This window comes from Rhincodon typus, chromosome 21, assembly GCF_021869965.1.
Source record: "Rhincodon typus isolate 14 chromosome 21, sRhiTyp1.1, whole genome shotgun sequence".
In the NCBI taxonomy this organism is placed as follows: domain Eukaryota; kingdom Metazoa; phylum Chordata; class Chondrichthyes; order Orectolobiformes; family Rhincodontidae; genus Rhincodon; species Rhincodon typus.
Genome location: NC_063352.1, coordinates 33,677,824 through 33,700,378, shown reverse-complemented (window position 1 = coordinate 33,700,378; position 22,555 = coordinate 33,677,824). Strand labels below are relative to the sequence as shown.

The 22,555-nt window shown below is 42.0% G+C and overlaps 1 protein-coding gene across 2 annotated transcripts in view; it reads left to right on the top strand.

Moving 5' to 3' along the window:
- Positions 1–22,106, top strand: part of LOC109927111 (netrin-3-like) — a 175,588-nt gene extending 153,482 nt beyond the window's left edge. For both annotated transcript variants that reach the window (XM_048609797.1, XM_048609796.1), the window contains 2 exons: positions 11,571–11,645; positions 20,759–22,106. In XM_048609797.1, coding sequence (XP_048465754.1) covers positions 11,571–11,645; positions 20,759–21,090 — 407 coding nt within the window. In that variant the 3' untranslated portion in view covers positions 21,091–22,106. The remainder of the gene's footprint in view (positions 1–11,570; positions 11,646–20,758) is intronic.
- Positions 22,107–22,555: the final 449 nt, after the last annotated feature.

Below are 22,555 nucleotides of genomic sequence, written 5' to 3'. Positions count from 1 at the left end.
ACAGGAACAGTTCCCACGCTGTGCACACTGGACAGGAACAGTTCCCATGCTCTGCGTACTGGACAGGAACAGTTCCCACGCTGTGTACACTGGACAGGAACAGTTCCCATGCTGTGCACACTGGACAGGAACAGTTCCCATGCTGTGTACACTGGACAGGAACAGTTCCCATGCTGTGCACACTGGACAGGAACAGTTCCCATGCGTGTACGCTGGACAAGGAGTCCTCCAATGCTGTATATACTGGACATTGATAGTTCCTATACACAATGACAGCTCTTTGTAGGGTCAGCTCCTGTATTGTGTTACAGTGTTGGCAACTCTAGTTAGATGTATGATTCCACAGTATCTGATCACATGATAACAATTGGTTCCTCCATGCTTTGGTACTTTTGGATTGAATCTAATCAGATTACATTCAGAAGATGGACCTGAAGAACTAGTCTGGCCATTTGACACATTATGCTCTGTGCTTCAATGAGGTTATGGGAGAAGCTCTCATTCCAGAAATGAGTTTAATTATATTACACACCCTCTAGGCCAAGCATGTGCTTCCCATGCTGAGGCTAAAACTATACAGTCCTCCCGGTATGGCTTCACTAATGCCCTGTATAATAATTGTAAGACATCTTGGTCCCATGATCTGACTCCATAGTGCTATTAGCTTTAGTGCTACGAGAACCCAGCGATAGAAACATGGCACAGCTGTTGTTTACCAACTGCAAAATGCAACTTAGCACCTAACACTGATTTGGTGCCCATCTGTCATTTTGGATCTCGCAGAATGTTTTTGTTTATACATTTTCTGCTAAACATACATAGAGCTGCACAAGGGGCTCCCATCTTCCATCGTTATCATTCTGTAAAAGAATCAATATACAACTTTCAGGTGAGATTCTCCTGACTTTCTTTCATTGCAACTGCAGACTGACTGGAGTCTATTATAGATTCATATTATATGAAATGGTTATAACACAAGGTCCATTCTGTCAGTTTTGTCCATTGGGGCTGTAAAAGCAAGTCACCTCATCAGGCTCACTTGCCTATCCATCGTACTGCTGCAATTTTTTTCTCTTCAAATAAAGACCCAATTTCCTTTTGAAAGCCTTTTATGCATCCTCCATACTTTCAGGCAGAACACTCCAGATTCTAACTATCTGCTGCATGAAAAAAGCAACTTTTTCACCTGTCACAGTTGCATCTTTTTCCAAACACTTTAAGTTGGTATCCTCTGGGTCTTGACACATTCAGCCGTGGGAATAGATTTTTTCCATTAACTACACTGTCTAGACTTATCATGATTTTGAAAGCATCTATCAAATCTCTTCTCAACCTCCCCTTCACTAAGGAGAATTTTGGCACAAAAAGCAAAAACAGGCCGATTTTGTGTGAGTGCCTTTCAAACAGAGTTTGGCTACAAAGAAGAATAACCCCAATGTTGCCAATATCATTTCTGAAAGAGGTATCACCAATTATTGGAGTCAGATGGAAATGGTGCTGCATTTTTTGCTAGGAATTCAGTGGACTTTGTAGGTCTGTTGGCATTATTCAATATGGATCTGAAAGCGTTAATACTTGACTGAGTGCATTAAGCACTATTCAATATGATGGTGTCATGAGGGTTTGGTGGGAGTGTGAAGTAGAATTTTGCGGGAGTCAGACCAAGGCTATGTACTCTCAATAGTTTTTGTAATAATGTGCAGCTTATTCCTAAAACCTGTAAATAACTGCAGAGATGTAGTAAACTACATCTTGTTTACCCTAGAAGGCTCTACTTGTTAGACCAGAAGGGGTTCCCCTTGCATATTTTCATTTTATTAGATCACAAAATGTAGGCATTGTTGGCAAGGCCGGGAATTATTGCCCATCCATAATTATCCTGGAGATGGTGGTGATGAGCTTTCTTCTTGATCTGCTGCAGTCCTTGGGATGCATGTATGTCCATGGGGTCATTAAGAAGAAAGTTCCAAGATTTTGACTCAGCGATAGTGTTGAAATGGTGATATAGTTCTGAATCAGGATGTTATCTGACTCGGGGGTAGCTTGCAGGTGGTGGGGTTCCCTTGCTTCTTCTGCACTTGTCCCTTTAGGTGGTAGAGGTCAAAGTTTTGAAAGGTGCTGCCAAGGATGCTTGGTAAATTACTGCAGTGCATTTGGTAGAAGGTACACACTGTTGCCACTGCATCAGTAGCGCAGATTGAATGTTGAAGATGTTAGGTGGGGTGTCAATCAAGTGGACTGCTTTGTTCTGGTTGTTTTGAGCTTCTTCAATGTGTTGGAGCTGCATCCATTCAGGGAAATGGAGAGTATTTCATCACACTGCCTTGTGGATGCTGGGGAATTAGGAGGAGAATTACTCATTGCAGAATTCTTAGTCTCTGATACGCTCTTGTAGCCACAATATTTATGACTGTTTCAGTTCAGTTTATTGTCAGCGGTAACCCCCAGAATGCTAATAGTGGGAGATTGAACAATGGTAATACAATTGAATATCAAGGATGGTGATAACATTCTTTTTGGAGATGGTCATTGCCTGGCACTTGTGTCAGACAAATGTTACTTGTCACTTATCAGCCCAAGCCTGGATGTTAGCCATGTCTTACTGTGTTTAGGCACAGACTGCTACAGGATCTCAAAAGTTGTGAATAGTGCTGTACACTGTTTGCACAAACATCCACACTTCTCAACTTATAATGGAGGGAAGGTCATTGATGAAATAACTGAAGATGGCTGGGCCTAGGACTCTGAGGAACTGCTAATGTGATATCCTAGAGCTGAAGTGATTGATCTCCATGAACCACAGCCTTTGTCCTAGGATGACTCCAACTGGCACACAGTTTTCTACGATTCCCATTTTTTTTCTATTCATTTGTGGGATGTGGGCATCGCTGGCTGGCCAGCATTTCTTCCCTGTCCCTAGTTGCCCTTGAGAAGGTGGTGGTGAGCTGCTTTCTTGAACCGCTGCAGTCCTCCTGCTGTGGGTTGACCCACCATGCTATTAGGGAAGGAGTTCCAGGATTTTGACCCAGCGACAGTGAAGGAACGGCGATATATTTCCAAGTCAGGATGGTGGGTGACTTGGAGGGGAACTTTGAGGTGGTGGTGTTCCCATATATCTGATGCCCTTGTTCTTCTAGATGGAAGTGGTCGTGGGTTTGGAAGGTGCTGTCTGAGGATTTTTTGTGAATTTCTGCAGTGCATCTTGTAGATAGTACACAGTCCTGCTACTGAGCGTCGATGGTGGAGGAAGTGAATGCTTGTGGATGTAGTGCCAATCAAGTGGGCTGCTTTGTCCTGGATGGTGTCAAGCTTCTTGAGTGTTGTTGGAGCTGCACCCATCCAGGCAAGTGGGGAGTATTCTATCACACTCCTGACTTGTGCCTTTTAGATGGTGGACAGGCTTTAAGGAGTCAGAAGGTGAGTTATTCACCACAGTATTCCTAGCTTCTGGCCTGCCCTTGTAGCCACTGTGTTTATGTGGTGAGTCCAGTTGAGTTTCTGGTCAATGATAAGACCCAGGATGTTGATAGTGGGGTATTCAGTGATGATAACGTCATTGAATGTCAAGGGATGGTGATTAGATTGTCTCTTATTGGTGATGGTCATAGCCTGGCATTTGTGTGGCACAAATATCACTTGCCACTTGTCATTACAAGCCTGGATATTATCCAGATCTTGTTACGTTTGAACATGGACTGCTTCAGTATCTGAGGATTAGTGAATGGAGCTGAACATTGTGCAATCTTCGATGAACATTCATACTTCTGACCCTTATGATGGTGGCAAGGTCATTGATAAAACAGCTGAACAGCTTGTGCCTAGGACACAAACCTGAGGAACTGCTGCAAACATGTCATAGAGTCGTGGAGCTGTACAGCATGGAAACAGACCCTTTGGTCCAACCAGTCCATGCCGACCAGATACGCTAAATCAATCTAGTCCCATTAGCCAGTATTTGGACCATATTCCTCTGACCTCTTCCTATTCATATACCCATCCAGATGCCTTTTAAAGGTTGATTACATACCCTCTGTGTGAAGAATTTGCCCCTTGGATCCCTCTTAAATCTTTCCCCTCTCACCTTAAACCTATGCCTTCTATTTTTGAACTCCCCATCCCAGGGAAAAGACCTTGGCTATTCACCCTAACAATGTCCCTCATGATTTTAAAACCTCTATAAAGCCACCCCTGAGCCTCTGACATTCCAGGGAAAATAGCCCCAGCCTATTCAGCCTTTCCCTATAGCCCGAACCCCCTAGCCCTGGCAACATCCTTGTAAATCTTTTCTGAACCCTTTCAAGTTTCACAACATTCTTCCTATAGCAGGGAGACCAGAATTGCACATAGTACTCCAAAAGTGGCCTGTACAGCTGCAACATGACTTCCCAACTCATTTACTGAATGCACTGACCAATAAAAGTAAACATACCAAACATCACCTTCACTATCCTATCTACCTGTGACTCCACTTTCAACGAACTATGAACATGCACTCCAAGGTTTTTTTGTTCAGCAACACTTACCATTAAGTGTATAAGTCCTGCCTTGATTTGACTTTCCAAAATGTAGCACCTCACATTTATCTAAATTAAACTTCATCTGCCACTTGTCGGCCCATTGACCCATCTGATCAAGATCGTGTTGTACTCTGAGGTAACTTTCTTTGCTTACTTCCTGTAAAGAATCTTTCCCATTCTCAGTTCCTCTGTCTCCGCCGCATATGTTCAGATGAGGCCAACTTCGAATTGGGAGCCTCTGAAATGTTCACCTTCTTCCTCAACTGAGGATTTCCCAAAACCGTTGCCAAAGGGCCATCAACCGGGTCCGACCCATCTCCTGTACTCCCGCCCTCACCCCTTCTCTTCCCTCCTGCAACAGTGATAGGGTTCCCCTTGTCCTTACCTACCATCCCACCAGCATCCACATCCAGAAGATCATCAGAAGCCATTTCCACCACCTCCATAGAGATGCCACCACCAGATACGTATTCCTCTCCCCTCCCTTCTCCACCTTCCAGAGGGACCGTTCCCTCCGGGACACCCTGGTCCACACTTCCTTCACCCCCAACACCACCCACAGCCCTACAGCACCTTCCCCTGTAACCGGCGAAGGTGTAACACCTGCCCATTTACCTCCTCTCTCCCAAGTATCCAAGGACCCAAACATATCTTCCAGGTGAGGCACCACTTCACCTGCACTTCCCAGAATCTAGTCTACTGCATTCGCTGCTCACAATGCAGTCTCCTCTACACTGGGGAAACAAAGCGTAGACTGGGTGTCCGCTTCACAGAACATCTACATTCTGCTCGCAGAATAGACCCTGAACTATCTGTTGCCTGCCACTTTAACACACCACCCTGCTCCCTGGCCAACATCTCTGAATCTGGCTTGCTGCAGTGTTCCAGCGAAGCTCAATGCAAGCTGGAGGAACACTCCTCATTTTCCGCTTGGGGACCCTTCAGCCCTCCAGACTCAATATCGAGTTCAATAACTTTAAGGCCTAAACTGTCCCATGTCGCAGCCCCCTACCCCACATACCAGGCCTTGTTATCACATAGCCTGCCATTACACTACCTGTTGTTAGTCACTAATAGTCCCCATTAACAACTATTCACCCTCCCAGCCTGATCGTTATCAACTCCTTTGTCTGTCCAACTGTTCTTTTCTCTCTTTAGGCTCTATCCTATCGTTTACTCCCTACCCCATCCCCCTCCCTGTTTTATGCATATAAACTGATGTTTTCCCAGCTACCATCAGTTCTGAGGAAGAGTCAATGGACCCGAAATGTTAACTCTGATTTTTTTTCTTCACAGATGCTGCCAGACCTGCTGAACTTTTGCAGCAACTTTGTTTTTGTAACTTTCTTTGCTGTCCAGTACACCTCCAGTGTTGATGTCATCTGCAAACTTACTCACCATGCCTCCAATGTTCACATCCAAATCATTTATATAAATATGTTGGACATGAGATGACTGACTTCCAACAACCACACGATTTTCCTTTGTGCCAGGTATGACTTCAAAAATCAGAGAATTTTCCTCCTGAATTCCATTGACCTCAGTTTTGCTAGGGTTCCTTGAAGCCACACTTCGGCAAATGTGGCCCTGATGTCAAGGGCTGTCACTCTCACCTCGCCTCTGGAATTCAGCTCTTTTTATCATGTATGAACCAAGGCTGTAACAAGGTCAGGAGCTGAGTGGCCCTGGCAGAATCCAAACTGGGCATCACTGAGCAGGTTCTGCTTGATAGGACTATTGGTGACACCTCCTATCACTTTACGGATGATTGAGAGTGGACTGATATCCAGTAATTGACTTGGTTGGATTTGTCCTGCTTTTTTGTATACAGGACATTTGGCTAGATGCCAGTGTTCTAGCTGTACTGGAACTGCTTGGCTGGGGGTGTGGCAAGTTTTGAAGAACAAGTCTTCAACTATTGGTGAAATATTGTCAGGGTCCATAGTCTTTGCTGCATCCAGTGCTTTCAATCATTTCTTGATATCAGATGGAGTTAATAAAATTGACTGAAGACTGGCCTCTGGAGGAGGCCAAGATGGATCACTCACTTGTCAATTCTGGATGAAGATTGTTGCAAATGCTTCAGCCTGATCTTTTGTACTGATATGCTGGGCTCTCCCATTATTAAAGACAGGGATATTTGTGGAGCTTCCTCCTCCAGTGAGTTGTTTACTTGACCACCATCATTCACGACTGGATGTGGCAGGATGGCAGAGCTTAGATCTTATTAGTTGGTTGTAGGCTAACTTAGCTCTGTTTATCGCTTGCTGCTTATGTTGTTTGGTGTGCAAGTCATCCTGTTCTGTAGCTTCACGTGGTTGACACCTAATTTTTGGGTTTGCCTGGTGCTGGTCCTGGTATGCCCTCCTGCACTCTCCATTGAGCAGGGTTGATTCCTTGGCTTCATGTTAATGGTTCAGTGGGGGATATGCTGGGCCAAGAAGTTACAATTGTACTAGAGTGTGATTCTGTTGTTGCTGGTGGTCCTGGGTGCCCAGTATTGAGCTGTTTGATCTTCATGAAGTCTATCCAATTTAGCACAGTAGTTGTGTCATACAACACAATGTAAGATATTCTCAGTGTAAAGGCAAAACTTCATCTCCACAAGACTGTGTGGTGGTCACTCTTACTGATACTGTCATGGATAGATGCATCTGCGGCAGGCAGATGGATGAGAATGAGGTCAACTTCCCCCCCCTCAGTGGTCGAGAACGCCCTCAACCGTGTCTCCCACATCCCAAAAAAAAAAATGCAATCCGACCCCACCACCAAAGACATCTTTCCCTCCCCCAAAAAAAAAAAAAAAAAAAAAAAAAAAAAAAAAACCGTGACTCCCTTGTCCGCTCCACACTCCCCTCCAGCTCCACCACACCCGGCACTTTTCCCTGCAACCGCAGGAAGTGCTACACCTGCCCCCATACCTCCTCCCTCACCCCCATCCCAGGCCCCAAGAAGACTTTCCACATCAAGCAGATGTTCACCTGCACATCTGTCAATGTGGTATACTGCATCCACTGTACCCGGTGTGGCTTCCCCTACATCCGGGAAACCAAGCGGAGGCTCGGGGACCACTTTGCAGAACACCTACGCTCGGTTCGCAATAAACAACTGCACCTCCCAGTCGCGAACCATTTCAACTCCCCCTCCCATTCCTCTGACGACATGTCCATCCTGGGCCTCCTGCAGTGCCACAACGATGCCACCCGAAGGTTGCAGGAACAGCAACTCATATTCTGCTTGGGAACCCTGCAGCCCAATGGTATCAATGTGGATTTCACAGGCTTCAAAATCTCCCCTCCCCCTACCGCATCCCAAAACCAGTCCAGCTCGTCCCCGCTTCCCTAACCTGTTCTTCCTCCCACCTATCCCCTCCTCCCACCTCAAGCCGCACCCCCATCTCCTTCCTACTAACCTCATCCCGCCCCCTTGACCTGTCCGTCCTCCCTGGACTGACCTAACTCTCCACCTACACTCACCTTTACTGGCTCCATCCCCGCCTCTTCGACCTGTTTGTTTCCTCTCCACCTATCCTCTCCTCTATCCATCTTCTATCCGCCTCCCACTCTCTCCCTATTTATTTCAGAACCCCCTTCCCCTCCCCCTTTTCTGATGAAGGGTCTAGACCCGAAACGTCAGCCTTTCTGCTCCTACGATGCTGCTTGGACTGCTGTGTTCATCCAGCCCTGCACCTTGTTGTCTCGGATTCTCCAGCATCTGCAGTTCCTACTATCTCTGAGAATGAGGTCAAATGTGTTTTTCACTCTTGTTGTTTCCTGTAGACTCAGTCTAGCAGTTATGTCCTTCAGGACCTGGCCAGCTTAATCAATAGTACTACTGCTGAGCCACACTTGACATTGGAGCCCCTCACCCAGAGTACATTCTGTGCCCTTACCACTCTCAATGCTTCCTCCAAGAGGTGTTCAGCATGGTGGAGCACAGAGTAATCAGCTGATGGAAGGTAATGCATGGCAATCATCAAGTTTCCTTGCTATGTTTGATTTGATGTCATGAGCTTCATGGGGTCCAAAGTCAATTTTAAGGCTCCCTAGACAACTCCCTCCTGACTATATGCTGCTGTGCTACCCCCTCTGTTGGGCCTGTCCTGTTGGTGAGATACAACATACTCTGGGATGGTGATGATGATGAATGGGACATTGTCTGTAAGTGAGTGTGACTACATCAGGCTGTTGCTTGGCTTGTCTCTGAAACAGCCCTCCCCATTTTGGCACAACTCCCAGATGTTAGTCAGGAGGACTTCGCAGGGTCAATGAGGTTGTGCTTGCCTTTGTTGTTTTCAGTGCCTTAGTTGATGACAGGTGGTCTATTCAGTTTCATTCTTCTCTGATACAACTAAGTGGTTTGATAGGCCATTTCAGAGGGCAATTAAGAATCAACTACATTTTTGTAGGTCTGGAGTCATATGTAGGTCAGACTAGGTAAAGGTGGCAGATTTCCTTCCCTAATTGGGCATTAGTCAATCAGAGGAATTTTTCCAAAAATCAGAAATGATTTCAAATCCATCATTAGTCTTTTAATTCCAGATTTTTTTTTTTGATCTCAACATCTGCTGTGCTTATCTGCTTAGTTTGGATTCCAACAATGAGTACTCAGCTGGAGACCTCATTAAAACCATGATCCAATCATAGACAAAAGAGCTGAATTCCATTGGTGAGCTGACAGTGAATGCCCTTGACATCAAGGTAGCATTTGGTCAAGTACAAAAAAGCTTGAGTAAAATTAAAGTTAATGGGAATCAGGGAGAAAACTCTTCATTTGTTGGAGCCTTACATGAGACAAAAGAAAATGACTGTGGTTGTTGAAGGCCAATCATCTCAGCACCAGGACATCACTGCAGGAATTTCTCTGGATGTGTCACATGCCCAACCATCTTACATTGCTTCATAAATGACCTTCTTTCCATTGTGAGAGTAGCAGTGAGAATGTTTGCTGATGTTTGAATTGTACTCAGTTCCATTTGTCACTCCTCAGACAATGAAGTATCCATTCCCACATAGAGCAAAACCTAGACAACATTCAGGCTTCAGCTGATAGATAGCAAATAACACCCATGTCACACAAGTGGATGTAATGACCATTTTCAACAAGAAACATTCAATTGTGTCACAATCGTTGAATCCTCAATGTCCATATTAAAAGCTTAACTGAGCCATAAATATTATAGCTACAGGAGTAGGTCAGAGGATGGGAATTTGACAGTGACTCTCATTCTTTGAGATTCTCCAATGCATACAGTAGCTACAAGGCACAAGTCAGGAGTGTGATATAACGTTTTAACCAGCCTGGATGTGTGCAGCTCCGACAATACTCAGGAAGCTCGGTGCCATCCAGGGCAAAGCACCCTACTTGAGGGTAGCCCATCCACCACCTTGAAAATTTACTCACTTCACCACAGTACCATTTCCAAGATGCACTGTAGCAACTCACCAAGGTTCCTTTAATGGCACAAGGCAAACATGAGTTCCACCATATAGTACCCCAAAGGCAGCAGATGCGTGGGAATACAACTTCTCCGGGTCATAAACCATTTTTACTTTGAATTATATTGCCTCCTGTTTACAGTCACTGGGTCAAAATCCTGAAACTCCCTTCCTCACAGCACCACGGGTATATGTACATTGTATGGATTGCAGCAGTCCAAGAAAGTGGCTCCTCACCACCTTCCTGTGGAAAATCAGAGATGGACAATAAATATTGGCTAAGCCAATTACTCTCTCATTCTGTGAATGAATATTTTGAAAAACTATTATCCAGGAGTCTCGGTTGCTACAGGCCCAAAATTGTGAAAATGCAATGTTTGATCCCATCAGTCATCCAGCCTTTATGTTTAAAAGTTATGAGGAAATTAGTTTATAGTATTATGAATCATTATGCCACATTTGATCTTTCCTTTATTTCAGGCAGATAACATAATAATAATCTCTGATGCCTTCGTTGTTGTTAATGATTTCCACTGTTCAGTTTTGTGCAACCTAATTGGTAAGAGATTGTAGTTTGTCACAAATAATTCCATTATTTCTAGATTAGAGAGTTGGAGATCAGCCAGAATTCCCATCCCTCATCATAAGTCAGGTTTCTCTGTCGGAAAGTGAGTGTGCTGATGGTGGCTGGAGAGAGTCTCTCCTTAACTCTACAGCCTGAAACATTTACTATCAGACTTGGATATAAAGAATAAAAACAACAGTCAGATCCAGAAGCATGTCCAGAACCCATGGGACCAGAGCCCAATAGTCATGGGACAAGACCCTCTATCCATGGAACCATCCTTGAGTGGCCCTGGTCTGCACCATACCACCTTTAACTGAGGAGAGGGAAAGATGACATTAAAAAGGGAAAGGAAGCATTGGAAAGTAAGCTGTTTCATACGGTATCACCCATAGCAGTACTGTCATCCCAGCATCATAGTGCAAGGAAACTGAGCACAAATTGGCTTCAGCTGAAAGATGTAACAGCAGCGACTCACACCACATCAGAAGCTTGCAGATTTACTAGCAGTGAAAGAAGGGAACTGTCCAGGTATCAATCACTCGCTCTTTTTTCACCAGGCAGCATTGAGCTTATTAATGACAAATTATGAGTGAAAGGTCCAGTAATTAATGCCGAACAAAGCTTGGCAAATGGTGCAATGCCTGTAATGTGAATAAGCCACACAAATACCTTCAGGCTCAGTGCAGCTGCCTCTAACAAAAGGTGCATTTATAGGACACGGTGTGTGCCAGTAAAACTGCAAGTTCTTTTTGGGAGCAAGATAACAATAGTAAAGAGTTTTTTAAAAAATCATTGAAAAATAATTAGAGATAACTGACTATTTGTCGGCTATAGCACAAGGTGTGGAGAGCTACATCTTCTAATCTGTTTTTAATGGAAGGTTCATCAAGAGGATTTTACATATTTCATGATATTAAAGAGAATTGAGCATAGGCTGAAACTCAAGGGGAAATGGAAATATATAGCATTGTGTCATTAATACATGGAAGGTGAGGCCAAAGACATTGTATCACCCATATGTTTATGTTCCTTTTATCTCCTTCTCAGACTGTGAATCCTACTGCAAACCAGTGAAAGGAAACCTGAAGATCAACATGAAAAAGTACTGCAAGAAAGACTATGGTAAACAACCTTTTATCACCTATTACTCCTCATTTGTTGCAAATAATGCTGGAATTAATGCTTGCTCTGAGTAACATTACAATATTAATCCTGTAACTGCACAGAGAAGGATGGTGATCATTTCTTGCCATTCTCCAATGGAATATCTTTAATAAAAACATCTAGAAACCATACTCATAATAACTAGTCAGCATAGAGCTCAAAATGATCATTTTTGACCAATGTTATTAGCTCTTTGATGAAATAACATAAAGAATGTACCAGGGTAATGTAGACAATTTGTTTTTTTTTAATCAAAGGCCATTGATAAAGTACCACCTGGGATCATTACCGAAGTCTGAGCACATAAACTCAGGACAGATCTTAGAATAGTTAGCAAGCTGGTTGCAAAACTAAATAGAGCAGGGGTTAAGTAGAATTACTCAGGTAGGCTAAAGGTAGGAAGTGTCTTTCAAAAGGGTCAGTGCTGGGACAACTGTTGTTCACCATTTACATGAACAAATTGAAGTCATGAACACAAAGTGCAATACCAAATTTTATGGCCCGTGCTGGTATGGTGTTGGTTGGGAATAGTTAAAATGGAGGAAAACTACAACAAAACGTAAGAGGGTCCTCTGCAACACTGATAAAATTGATCCACCAACTGCTTTAATTAGCTTTTCATTGCAGACATTCAGGTTGCCATCATTAGACCTAACCAATGGAAAGCAGATGAAGATGGGAACGTCTTAGCAAACTGGGCCATATGTCACTAAACATGCTTTCTACCCATCCCCAAAACCATTTCCAAGCACCTTGGATAAACTCCCCCCATTTTGAAACTGCATAATTGCAGGAAAGGAAACCAATTTGGATTGGCAAATGAGTAAAATAAACTTGCAGGTCTACACAGATAAAGTCCACAAGGACTCTTACCAATTTTCATTGGTGCACCATAGAAAGCACCTTATCTGGATGCATCATAGCATGGTATGGCAACTGCGGTTCCCAAGACCACAAGAAACTACAGACTCATGAACACAGCTTAGTCCATCACACAAACCAGCTTTCTATCCCTTGACTCCATCTATACTTCCTGCTGCCTCGGGAAAGCAACCAGCATAATCAAAGATCCCTTCTACCCTGGTTTTACTCTCTTCCATCTTCTTCTGTCAGGTAGAAGATATAAAAGTTTGAATACATGTACAAACAGATTCACGAACAGCTTCTGCCCAGCTTCTATCAGATTTTTGAATGGACCTCTCAAATATTATTTCTGATGTCTCTCTTCAGCTGTAATACTGCCCTCTTTTCTGCCCCACTGATGCACTTTATATGGTACGATCTGCCTGTATAGCACACAAAACAACACTTCATGTATCCCCGTACATGTGACAACAATAAATCAAATTCAAACTCAATAAAGTCTTTAAATGGGACTTACTAGCTTACTCTACAAAGAGCTGATATAGATTCAATGGGTCAATTAGCCTCCTTCTCTCCCCAGTGACTCCTGATTCTTTGAATATATTATTACATTTGTAAAATTGGCACGTACTTTGCAAATTGACTCCAATGTACCTAGAGATGAGGTGGTGAATTTTACAAGGAAGACTAAGGAGGTCACTCCTTAGATTTCAATAGGGAAGAGGCTTGATGAAGAAATTATAGGCTACAAATAAAAATCAGTAGTAGACAAACTTCTAGAATCTTTTTCTAGAAATTTAGAAAATTTAAATATGACTAACTACAATGAATATAGATTTATGAAAGGGAAATTGTGCTTGACAAACTTATTCATTTTTTTTAGGGAAGTAATGATGAGATGGATACAGGAAACCAATGAAGTAATTGGATTTTCAATGAGGTGTCACTTATGGGGTTACACAGAGTTAACATGTGAGTTGGGACAATGTATTTGCATAGATTTAGGCTTAGTTAATGGGCAGGAGAGACAAGTTAATAAGCAGAACATTTTCAAGCTTCAAGCTTAAACTAGTGAGGAAGTGCAAGATTCAATACATAGGCCTTAGCCATTCACAGTCTAGCGATGGGTAATAAACTTCTGCCCAGTAAGCGATTTCCACATCCCATAAATGAATTTTTTTTAAAATGATCAATAATTTAGATGAGAAGACTGAGTGAACATATCCACGTTTGCTAACTATGCAAAACTAGGTTGGAAAGTAAACCAGAAAGAGTATGCAAAGAGGCTTTAACGGGACACAGGTTGGCTGAGGAGACAAAATGAAATATACTATGCTGAAGTGTGAAGTTCTTCAAATTAGTAGGAGCAAAACATTTGTAGAATAGTAAGAGACTAAGAAATGTTTTCACTCAGTGGAGACTAGATATGCTTGTACATGAGTCATAAAATATTAATATGCAGGTAGCGAGCAATTAGGAAAGGTATGTGAATTTTTGGTTACAGAGGGATTGAAGTATCCTGAATAAAGAAGACTTACCTCAATTATGCTGTGCACTGGTCAGACCACACCTGAAAAATTGTCTGCAGTTTTACTTGAGGAAGGTACTTGATAAGTTACTAAGTTGAAACCTGTCCCTTTTGAACAGGTCTTTTTTGCCCCGGAAGAGATTCCAATGATCCAAAAATGTGAATTCTTGCCCACTGCACCATCTCCTCAGCCATTGATTTATCTGTCCCATCTTCTTATTCCTACCCTCACCATGACATGGCTCCAGGAGTAATCCAGAGATTACTACATTTGAGGTTCTGATTTTTAACGTCCTAGCTAACTTCCTGTATTCACTCTGAAAACACTCAACCCTTTCCCTAACTACGTCATTCTGATCAATGTGTAAAACAATTTCCAGCTTCTCAATCTCCCCTTATACAATATACTGCAACTGCTTTGAGATGTCCTTGACCCAGGCACCAGGGAGGTTCACACCATCCTGACTTCATGCCCATGGCCGCAGAATCTCCTGCCTGTGCCCCTGACAGGACAATCACATAGAACAACTACTTGTTTGAATCCTGACAAACCACGCTTAACATAAGATTCATTTTTGGTGCCTGAGATCTGGCTACTACATCTATTTCCCTCTGAGAGACTATCCCCTTCAACAGTACCCAAAACAGTATCTCTGTTTGAGAGAGAAATAACCAGAGTGAACTGGAAGGGGACCAATATTTGAGTGGGAAGATTTGCTCGTGCTCTTCAGGAGGCTTTAAACAAGTAGGGAGGAGAGTGAGGGCATCCTAAGTATTATAGAGAATAGAAAGACAAATGAGGATGGTTCTGAATTAAAAAAGACCAAATTAAAAACAAAGGCAGGCAAAAGAAAGTCGGAGAACAAAGTAATTCTGAACAATTAGACTGCATTTATTTCAACGCAAGGCATCTTACAGGTAAGGCAGATGAACTCAGGGCATATATAAGAACATGGGACTGGGACATCATAGCTATTACACAAACATGACTGAGGGAGGGACAGGACTAGCAGCTCAATGTTAGGTGCTATGGGAAGGATAGAAAGGGAGGCAAGAGAGGAGTGGCAGTGGCATTTTTGATTAAGGAAAACATTACTGCTATAATTAGGATATTTCTGAGGGATCGTCCAGTGAAGCTATATGGGTGGAATTCAGAAATAGGAAGGGGATGATCACCTTGATGAGATCATATTATAAGCCCCACCCCCCCCGACCACAATAGTCAGAGGGAAATTCAGGAGCAAATATGTAGAGAAATATAAGATAGATAAGAATAATAATAAAGTTGTAATAGTAGAGAATTTTAACTTTCCAAACATTGACTGGAACTGCCATAATGATTAACGGCGTGGATGATGTGGAATTTGTTAAACATGCTCAAAAAACTTCCTTTATTAATATGCAGACTGTCAACTCGAGGAGTAAATGGCTGAAGTGTTAGTGGGGAGAGCACTTTGGGAACAGTGATCATAATTCTATTAGTTCTAAAATAGTTATGGGAAAGGATAGGCCTTGTTTAAAAGTTAAAGTTCTTAATTGGAGTAAGGCAAATTTTGATGGCATGAGACAGGAACCTTAAAAAATTGATTGGAGTAGACTGTTTGCAGGTAAATAGGCGACTGGTGAGTGGGAGGCTTTGAAAAGTGAGACCATGAGAGTCCAGAGGCATTATCGTCCTGTTAGAGTGAAGAGTAAGGCTGGTAGGTGTAGGGAACAATGGCTGAAGAAAGATATTAAAGCTCTGGTCAAGAATAAGGAGTCATATATTAGATATAGACAACTGGGATCAAGTGAATCTCTTCAAGAGTGTAAGGGGTGTAGGGGCATTCTTACGAGGGAAGTCAGGAGGGCAAAAAGGGGATATGACATAACCTTGGTAGATAAGGTTAAGGATAATCCAAAGAAATTCTACAAATTCGTTAAGAGCAAAAGACCAACAAGAGAGAGAATAGGGCACCTTAAAGATCAACAAGGTCGTCTATGTGTTGGACTTCAGGAGATAGGAAAGATACTAAATGAATATTTCGCACCAGTTTTTACTGTGGAGAAAGAAATGGAGGCTAGAGAACTCAGGGAAATAAATGTCAATGTCTTGAAAACAGTTCACGTTACAAAAGGGGAAGTGTTGGAGGTCTTAACAAACATAAAGATGGATAAATCCCCAGGACTGGATCCAGTGTATTCTAGGACATTGTGAGAAGTTGGAAGGGAAGAAATTACTGCGATATTAATATAATCTACAGCTCCGAGTGAGCTGCTGGAGGACTGGAGGGTGGCTAATGTTGTGCATTTAATTAAGAAAAGCTGTAAGGAGAAGCATAGGAATGATGGGCCTGTGAGTCTGACATCAGTGGTGGGTGAGTTGTGGAGGGATTTCTGAGAGATAGGATTTATATGCATTTGGAAAGGCATGGACTAATTAGGGACAGTCAGCTTGGTTTTGTGCATGGGAAATTGTGTCTCACAAACTTGATTGAGATTTTTGAGGACGTAACCAAAAAGATTGATGAGGGCAGAGAAGGAGATATCGTCTACATGGGCTTTAGTAAAGCCTTTGACAAGGTTCCACATGGTAGACTAATTAGTAAATTAGATCACATGGGATTCAGAGAGAGCTTGCCAACTGGATACAAAATTGGCTTTATGGCAGGAGACAAAGGGTGGTGGTGGAGAGTTGTTTCTTGTTGGGGGCCTGTGATCAGCAGTGCTCCAAAGGGATCAGTGTTGGGTCCACATTTGTTTTTCATTTATATAAACAATTTGGTTTAGAATTTAGGAGGTATGGTTAGTAAGTTTGCAGATGACACCAAAATTGGTTGTAAACTAAACAGTAAATAAGGTTTTCTAAGATTACAAAGGGATCTTGATCAATTAGGCCAGTGGGCTGAGGAATGGTAGGTGAAGTTTAATTTGAATAAATATGATGTATTGCATTTTGGTAAAACAAACAAGGGCAGGACTTATAGAGTTAAAGGAAGGGCCCTGGGTAGTGTTTCAAACAGGGAGACCAAGGGGTTAAGGTACATAATTCTTTGAAATTTGTGTCACAGGTAGACAGGGTGGTTAAGAAAGCATTTAGCATGCTTGCCTTCATTGCTCAGCCCTTTGACATACGGATGTCATATTGAGGTTGTAAAAGGACTTTGCCGAGGCCACTTTTGGATACTGATGTACGGTTCTGGTTACCCTACTATCGGAAAGATATTGCTAGATATTGCAAGATATCATTAAATTGAAAAGAGTTCAGAAAAGATTTACCAGGATATTGCCAGGACTCAGGGTCTGAGTTATAAAGATGGGCTGGGACCATTTTCACTGGAGTGTAGAAGGTTGAGGAATGACCTTACAGAGGTTTATAAAAACATGCGGGGTGTAGATAAGATGAATGGTAAAGGTCTTTTACCTGGGGTGGGGGAGTTCAAAACTAGGGGACATATTTTTAAGGTGAGAGGAGAAAGTTTTAAAATGGGACCTAAGGGGCAACTTTTTCACACAGAGGGTGATTTGTGTGTGGAATGAACTTCTGCAGGAAGTGGTAGATGCAGGTACAGTTATAACATTTAAAAGACAATTTAACAGGTACATGAACAGGAAAGGTTTCACGGGGTAAGGGCCAAACGTAGGCAAATGGGACTAGTTTAGTTTGGGAAACTTGGTTGGCATGGACTAGTTGAACTGAAGGATCTGTTTCCATGCTGTGTAACTCTAAGACCCTATGACTCCATGTGCAGTCTGGGCATATTTTCCTAAAGTTTAAAAGAATGAATGGGTATTTCATTGAAACATAAATTCTTAAGAAGCTTGAAAGGGTAGATAGTGCTGAGGAAATATTTCCTTTGGATAGGGAACCTACAGCATGGGGTCACAATCTCAGAATAAAGGGTTTACCATCTGGATTACAATTAGGAGACCTTTCTTCATCCAAAGGTTATGGATTCTCTACCCAAGAGTTGTGGATGCTCAGTTGTTAAGTACAATTGAAACAGAGGTCAATAAATAAAGCATCTCCCATTTAAGATAGAGATGAAGTGAATTCTTTTTTCTCTCAGGGGAAAAGACTACGATTAGATCGGCCACAACCTTGTCAAATATCAAAGCAGGCTCAAGAAGTTGATTAGCCTATTCCTGCTCCTAATTTGTATGTTTGTGTTATAAAATGCATTAAAATAGGGTATCAATAGTGATCGGAAAATGGAATCCATTGAATTAAGGAAAATGTCCTGGAATGGATACAGAATTGGCTCAGTGACAGGGAGCAGAGAGTGTTGGTGGATGGATGTTTTCCAGACAGGGAGCTTTGTAGCAGCATTCCCGAGGGTTAGTTTTGGGTTCATTACTCTTTTCAATTTTTATAAATTATCTGGACTTGGGGTGGAGGGAACAGCATTATAAAGTTTGTAGATGTTACAAAACTTGCCAGCATAATAAATATTGATGAGATGATTCTGGGCTTTGGGACAGGTAGCATGGTGAAATGTGCAGAAGCACAGTGGGTAGAAATCAATACAAAGATGTAAGAAATAATACAATTCAGAAGGAGGTTATAATTTAAAGGCATATTTCTACTTATCCTTGTCGAGACTGAAAACTTTTAATTGGTAAAAGAAAGGAATCACTACAGTGACAACTGAAAGAACTCCACTGGACATGATTTCATTTTTAATGATTCAAACATTTATAAAGAGGCGAAGAATATTTTTGAAAACGTAAAATTTGCTTTAACTTGTCAATAAAAGGATGCACCTCATTCAGTTACAAGGCTTTGCAATACTTCCTGCAGAAGCATATGATCACATGTAATCTCAGTTTTTTCAACACAGCTTCTGTTTTGAAGGAAGCCTAATTGCCATTAAATCATTTTGGCTCTTAAGTTATTTTCACCAATAGCCGTATTCCATTCTAACATCCCTGGACAGAGTTACCACCAGCAAGCCATAGGTCTATGACCCTCCCCCAGGTCACGATAATCCCAATGGTACTTAATTCCTAGAAATTCCCTCACCTGACCCCTTTAAATACTCTGGTGGCCTCTTCAACACTTCGACAGCACCAAACCACACTCTCTCACTCTTCTGTCTTTAGTTTTCCTATTATAGTTCTGTCCTTTCCCACTGTACAGCACACAAACCCATTGTGTTCTTTCTAAGACTTGTTTCAAGAGCAAGATCTGTTTTAAGACTGACAGAGAACAGTTCTCTGTTTCAGCAAGAACTTTGCTTGTTGTCTCTTTTCATAAATTCCTTGTTTTCTCCAATACCAAACAGACAAAAAGCCACTCATTGCAATTAGCTATTTACACTCTGCACCTTAGCTGTTCATCCCTATGGCAACCCAGGTCACATGGTCATTTCTTGAAAACCAATTATGTCGTAATCAGAAAATTAATCAATCTACCTTCAGAAAACTACTTTGCTAAGAAAGGGACATCACACAAAAGAAAATAACAGGTTAATGCCACCACAAAGGGCATCACAATATAAACATTTTGGAACAGAAGAATTATGAGTATGAGTGGACTTTAAGCTACTCCTGCCATTCAATACGATTATGGCTGACCTGATCATGGTTTCAACTTCACTTCCTGTCTGTTCTCTACATGGATTACAGCCACAATTCTGGGCTGTTGGACCAAGGGTGAATGATTTTTCAAAGAGCCAGCTCAGGCCAATACTGGTGGGTGAAACATCTCTCTTATGTAATGCAAATTTCTATGATTCAGAATTGAGAGGTTATAACCCAGGAGAGACTGAACAGCCTGTGCTGTTTTCTCCAGAGAAGGGAAGGTGTCATATAGAAATCAAGGCACCAAGACTGTAAAGAAGCTAAATAATTGGGTGGGGGGGGGGGGGGATGGTGTTGGGAGGAATGGGTGTTGAGAAACTCAGATGAGGGGATGTGTGGAAAATTAAAGAGAGCGGGCAACGATGCAGAGTAGCGATATGGATAATGATAAACAAAGTGTGACTGGAGGGAAAGAACATACAAACATAACCGTGCACCTGTAAATAGATGTAGATTTTATTTCATCAACTCAGTCAAATATGTTATGACATTTCTGGGGCACTTGGGACTTGAACCTAGACCTTCTGGCCCAGAGGCAGTGACACTGCAACATTATCACAAGAGCCACTAAATGATTAAACTGTGGGGAAAATATGATAAAAAGACAGAATTAAAAACTATTTTTCTTAGTGTATACATGGCACAAATAGCAATAAATTGATATAATTTGATCACCATTAGGTAATTACTGCCCTAATCAATATCCTATCCCATATTGACAGAACATCAGTTAGGCTGTGTGATTTCCCACAGTGATGAGATAGGTTTCCTTATTCCTGGTTTAAAAGTGTTGTTGCACACCAGCTCAAAGTTGGGGTCTAGCGTTGTGCTATCCACCTCTTACCAACTGACTATGTAGCAGCTGTAGACCAGCTCAAGATGTAATAAGGCTTTCAACAGATGGTGCCAGTTAGTATAAAAATAGAAAACTAATGAGGGATCTGAAAAATATTCTTATTCATTTCTAAAGACTTTTTTTTGTCAGGAAACAGGCTTAGAATTCTTCTGAAATGTTTTTTTGGATGCTAGTGAAGAATTGTTAATGATTGTCAGATGCCTTGTAACTCTCAAGTGTGTCCACATTGAAAGCTGACTAACCTCTCTTATCTTTTTCCAGCTGTTCAGGTTAATGTTCTAGATATGGAGACAGTAAATGAATGGGCAAAGTTCACCGTGAATATTGTGTCTGTTTTTCGAAGCAGAGATGAAAAGATTAAACGGGCAGACCAGTTCCTATGGATTAATATGAAAGACTTGGCATGCAAGTGCCCAAAGATCCAAATGACCAAAAAGTACCTAGTGATGGGGAACACTGACAGCGTGGCTGAGAGGCTTGGAGGCCTAGTGGCAGATAAGAACAGCCTTGTCATTCAGTGGCGAGATGTGTGGACAAGAAGACTGCGGAAATTCCAACGTAAAGAGAAAAAAGGGAAATGTGGGAAAGCCTGACTGACTCATTCAGAAAAAAAAACTCTGTGAGAAGCATCATGGGCCACAATGTAAATACACTTTGGTTCAAAATATTTACCTTTCAGAAGATGCTGAAGGGCATTAGACTGTGAGGAGGGGACTAGAGGCTGGAAACTACATCTTAGTCAGCACAACAAAACAAAGTTGTTGGCTGAATATGCTTTTAAAATTGCTCAATCCTTTTCTAAATGTGGTCATGATTCCTTTCGCTGGGCTGAAGGTCAGACTGCAATATTAGCTTTGTTGTCTGATTGCAGAGCCCATGTAGTATCTGACAAAGGCACATACTCCCCGTGTCCTATCCATTGGTTGGCTGGCTATTCTTATTGAAGTCCACCATACCTCTTTTCTTTTCGCCTGTTATGACTAACATATGAGACAAAATGTGGTGGTCTATGTAAGCCTGACAGCTGTGCTGAACGCAGAGTGTAAATATGGACAGGTTCCAGGAGTTTTATAACAGACAAAGCATTTGGCATGCAGCAAGTTATCTGTTAACGTTGTGTATTTTGAACTGTGGTTTGAAAATATCCAATTTCAATTAGATTTTGCAAAGCACGTTAACATTGTAAAACCCTTTTGTCTGACATGCAACCTTCAGCCTAATGAAACATTTCCTTTTCAGTATTTCTTTGATCACCTTGCCAGACAATCTGTAATAACAGTGCTGCAGTATAGTTTACCTTCCAATATACTCACCCTAACCTCCCATATGCAGTGCTCTCTGATATACCCCCATCACCGTCCAACATATAACATCTTCACCTTCTGATATTTACCCTCTTCACCCTTTAATATACCTTCCTCGCCCTCCAATACATTCTACTGTCCAAGATACTGTACCTTCCAACACATCCTCCTCGCTCTCCAATATACCATACCCTCTGACATACTCTCGTCTACCTCCACCATACTGTGGAGGTGCCGGTGTTGGACTGGGGTGGACAAGGTCAGATGTCACACAATACCAGGTTATAGTCCAACAGGTTTATTTGAAATCTTAATTAGTTTGTACAGTTTTGGATTACTTATTACTTTGGTTAGACCCTCGGTTTCCAACTCTTATACCTATCATGTTATTCCAGTCATTTAGTTTGTCTCCTGCATGACCTTATTTTTAATTTTTTGTAATTATCTCTCTGCCTCATTTAATTGGATTATAGGTCATTCCTTCGCTTCTTATTCAGCTGTTGACACTTTATTCATACCGTCTAACGCTCTTGGTCACCTGCAGAGACTTATTATTCAACACTCCATATTCAACGCTCCACACCAGTTGTATGATTTTTTGATCTCTCTGCCCTTGATTAAATTCTGTGTCCATGCGCTCCCTCACTTCACCTGACGAAGGGGCTGTGCTCTGAAGGTTGTGTGATTTCAAATAAACTTGTTTGACTTTAACCTGGTGTCGTGCAACTTCTGACTTTGTCCAACATACTATCTC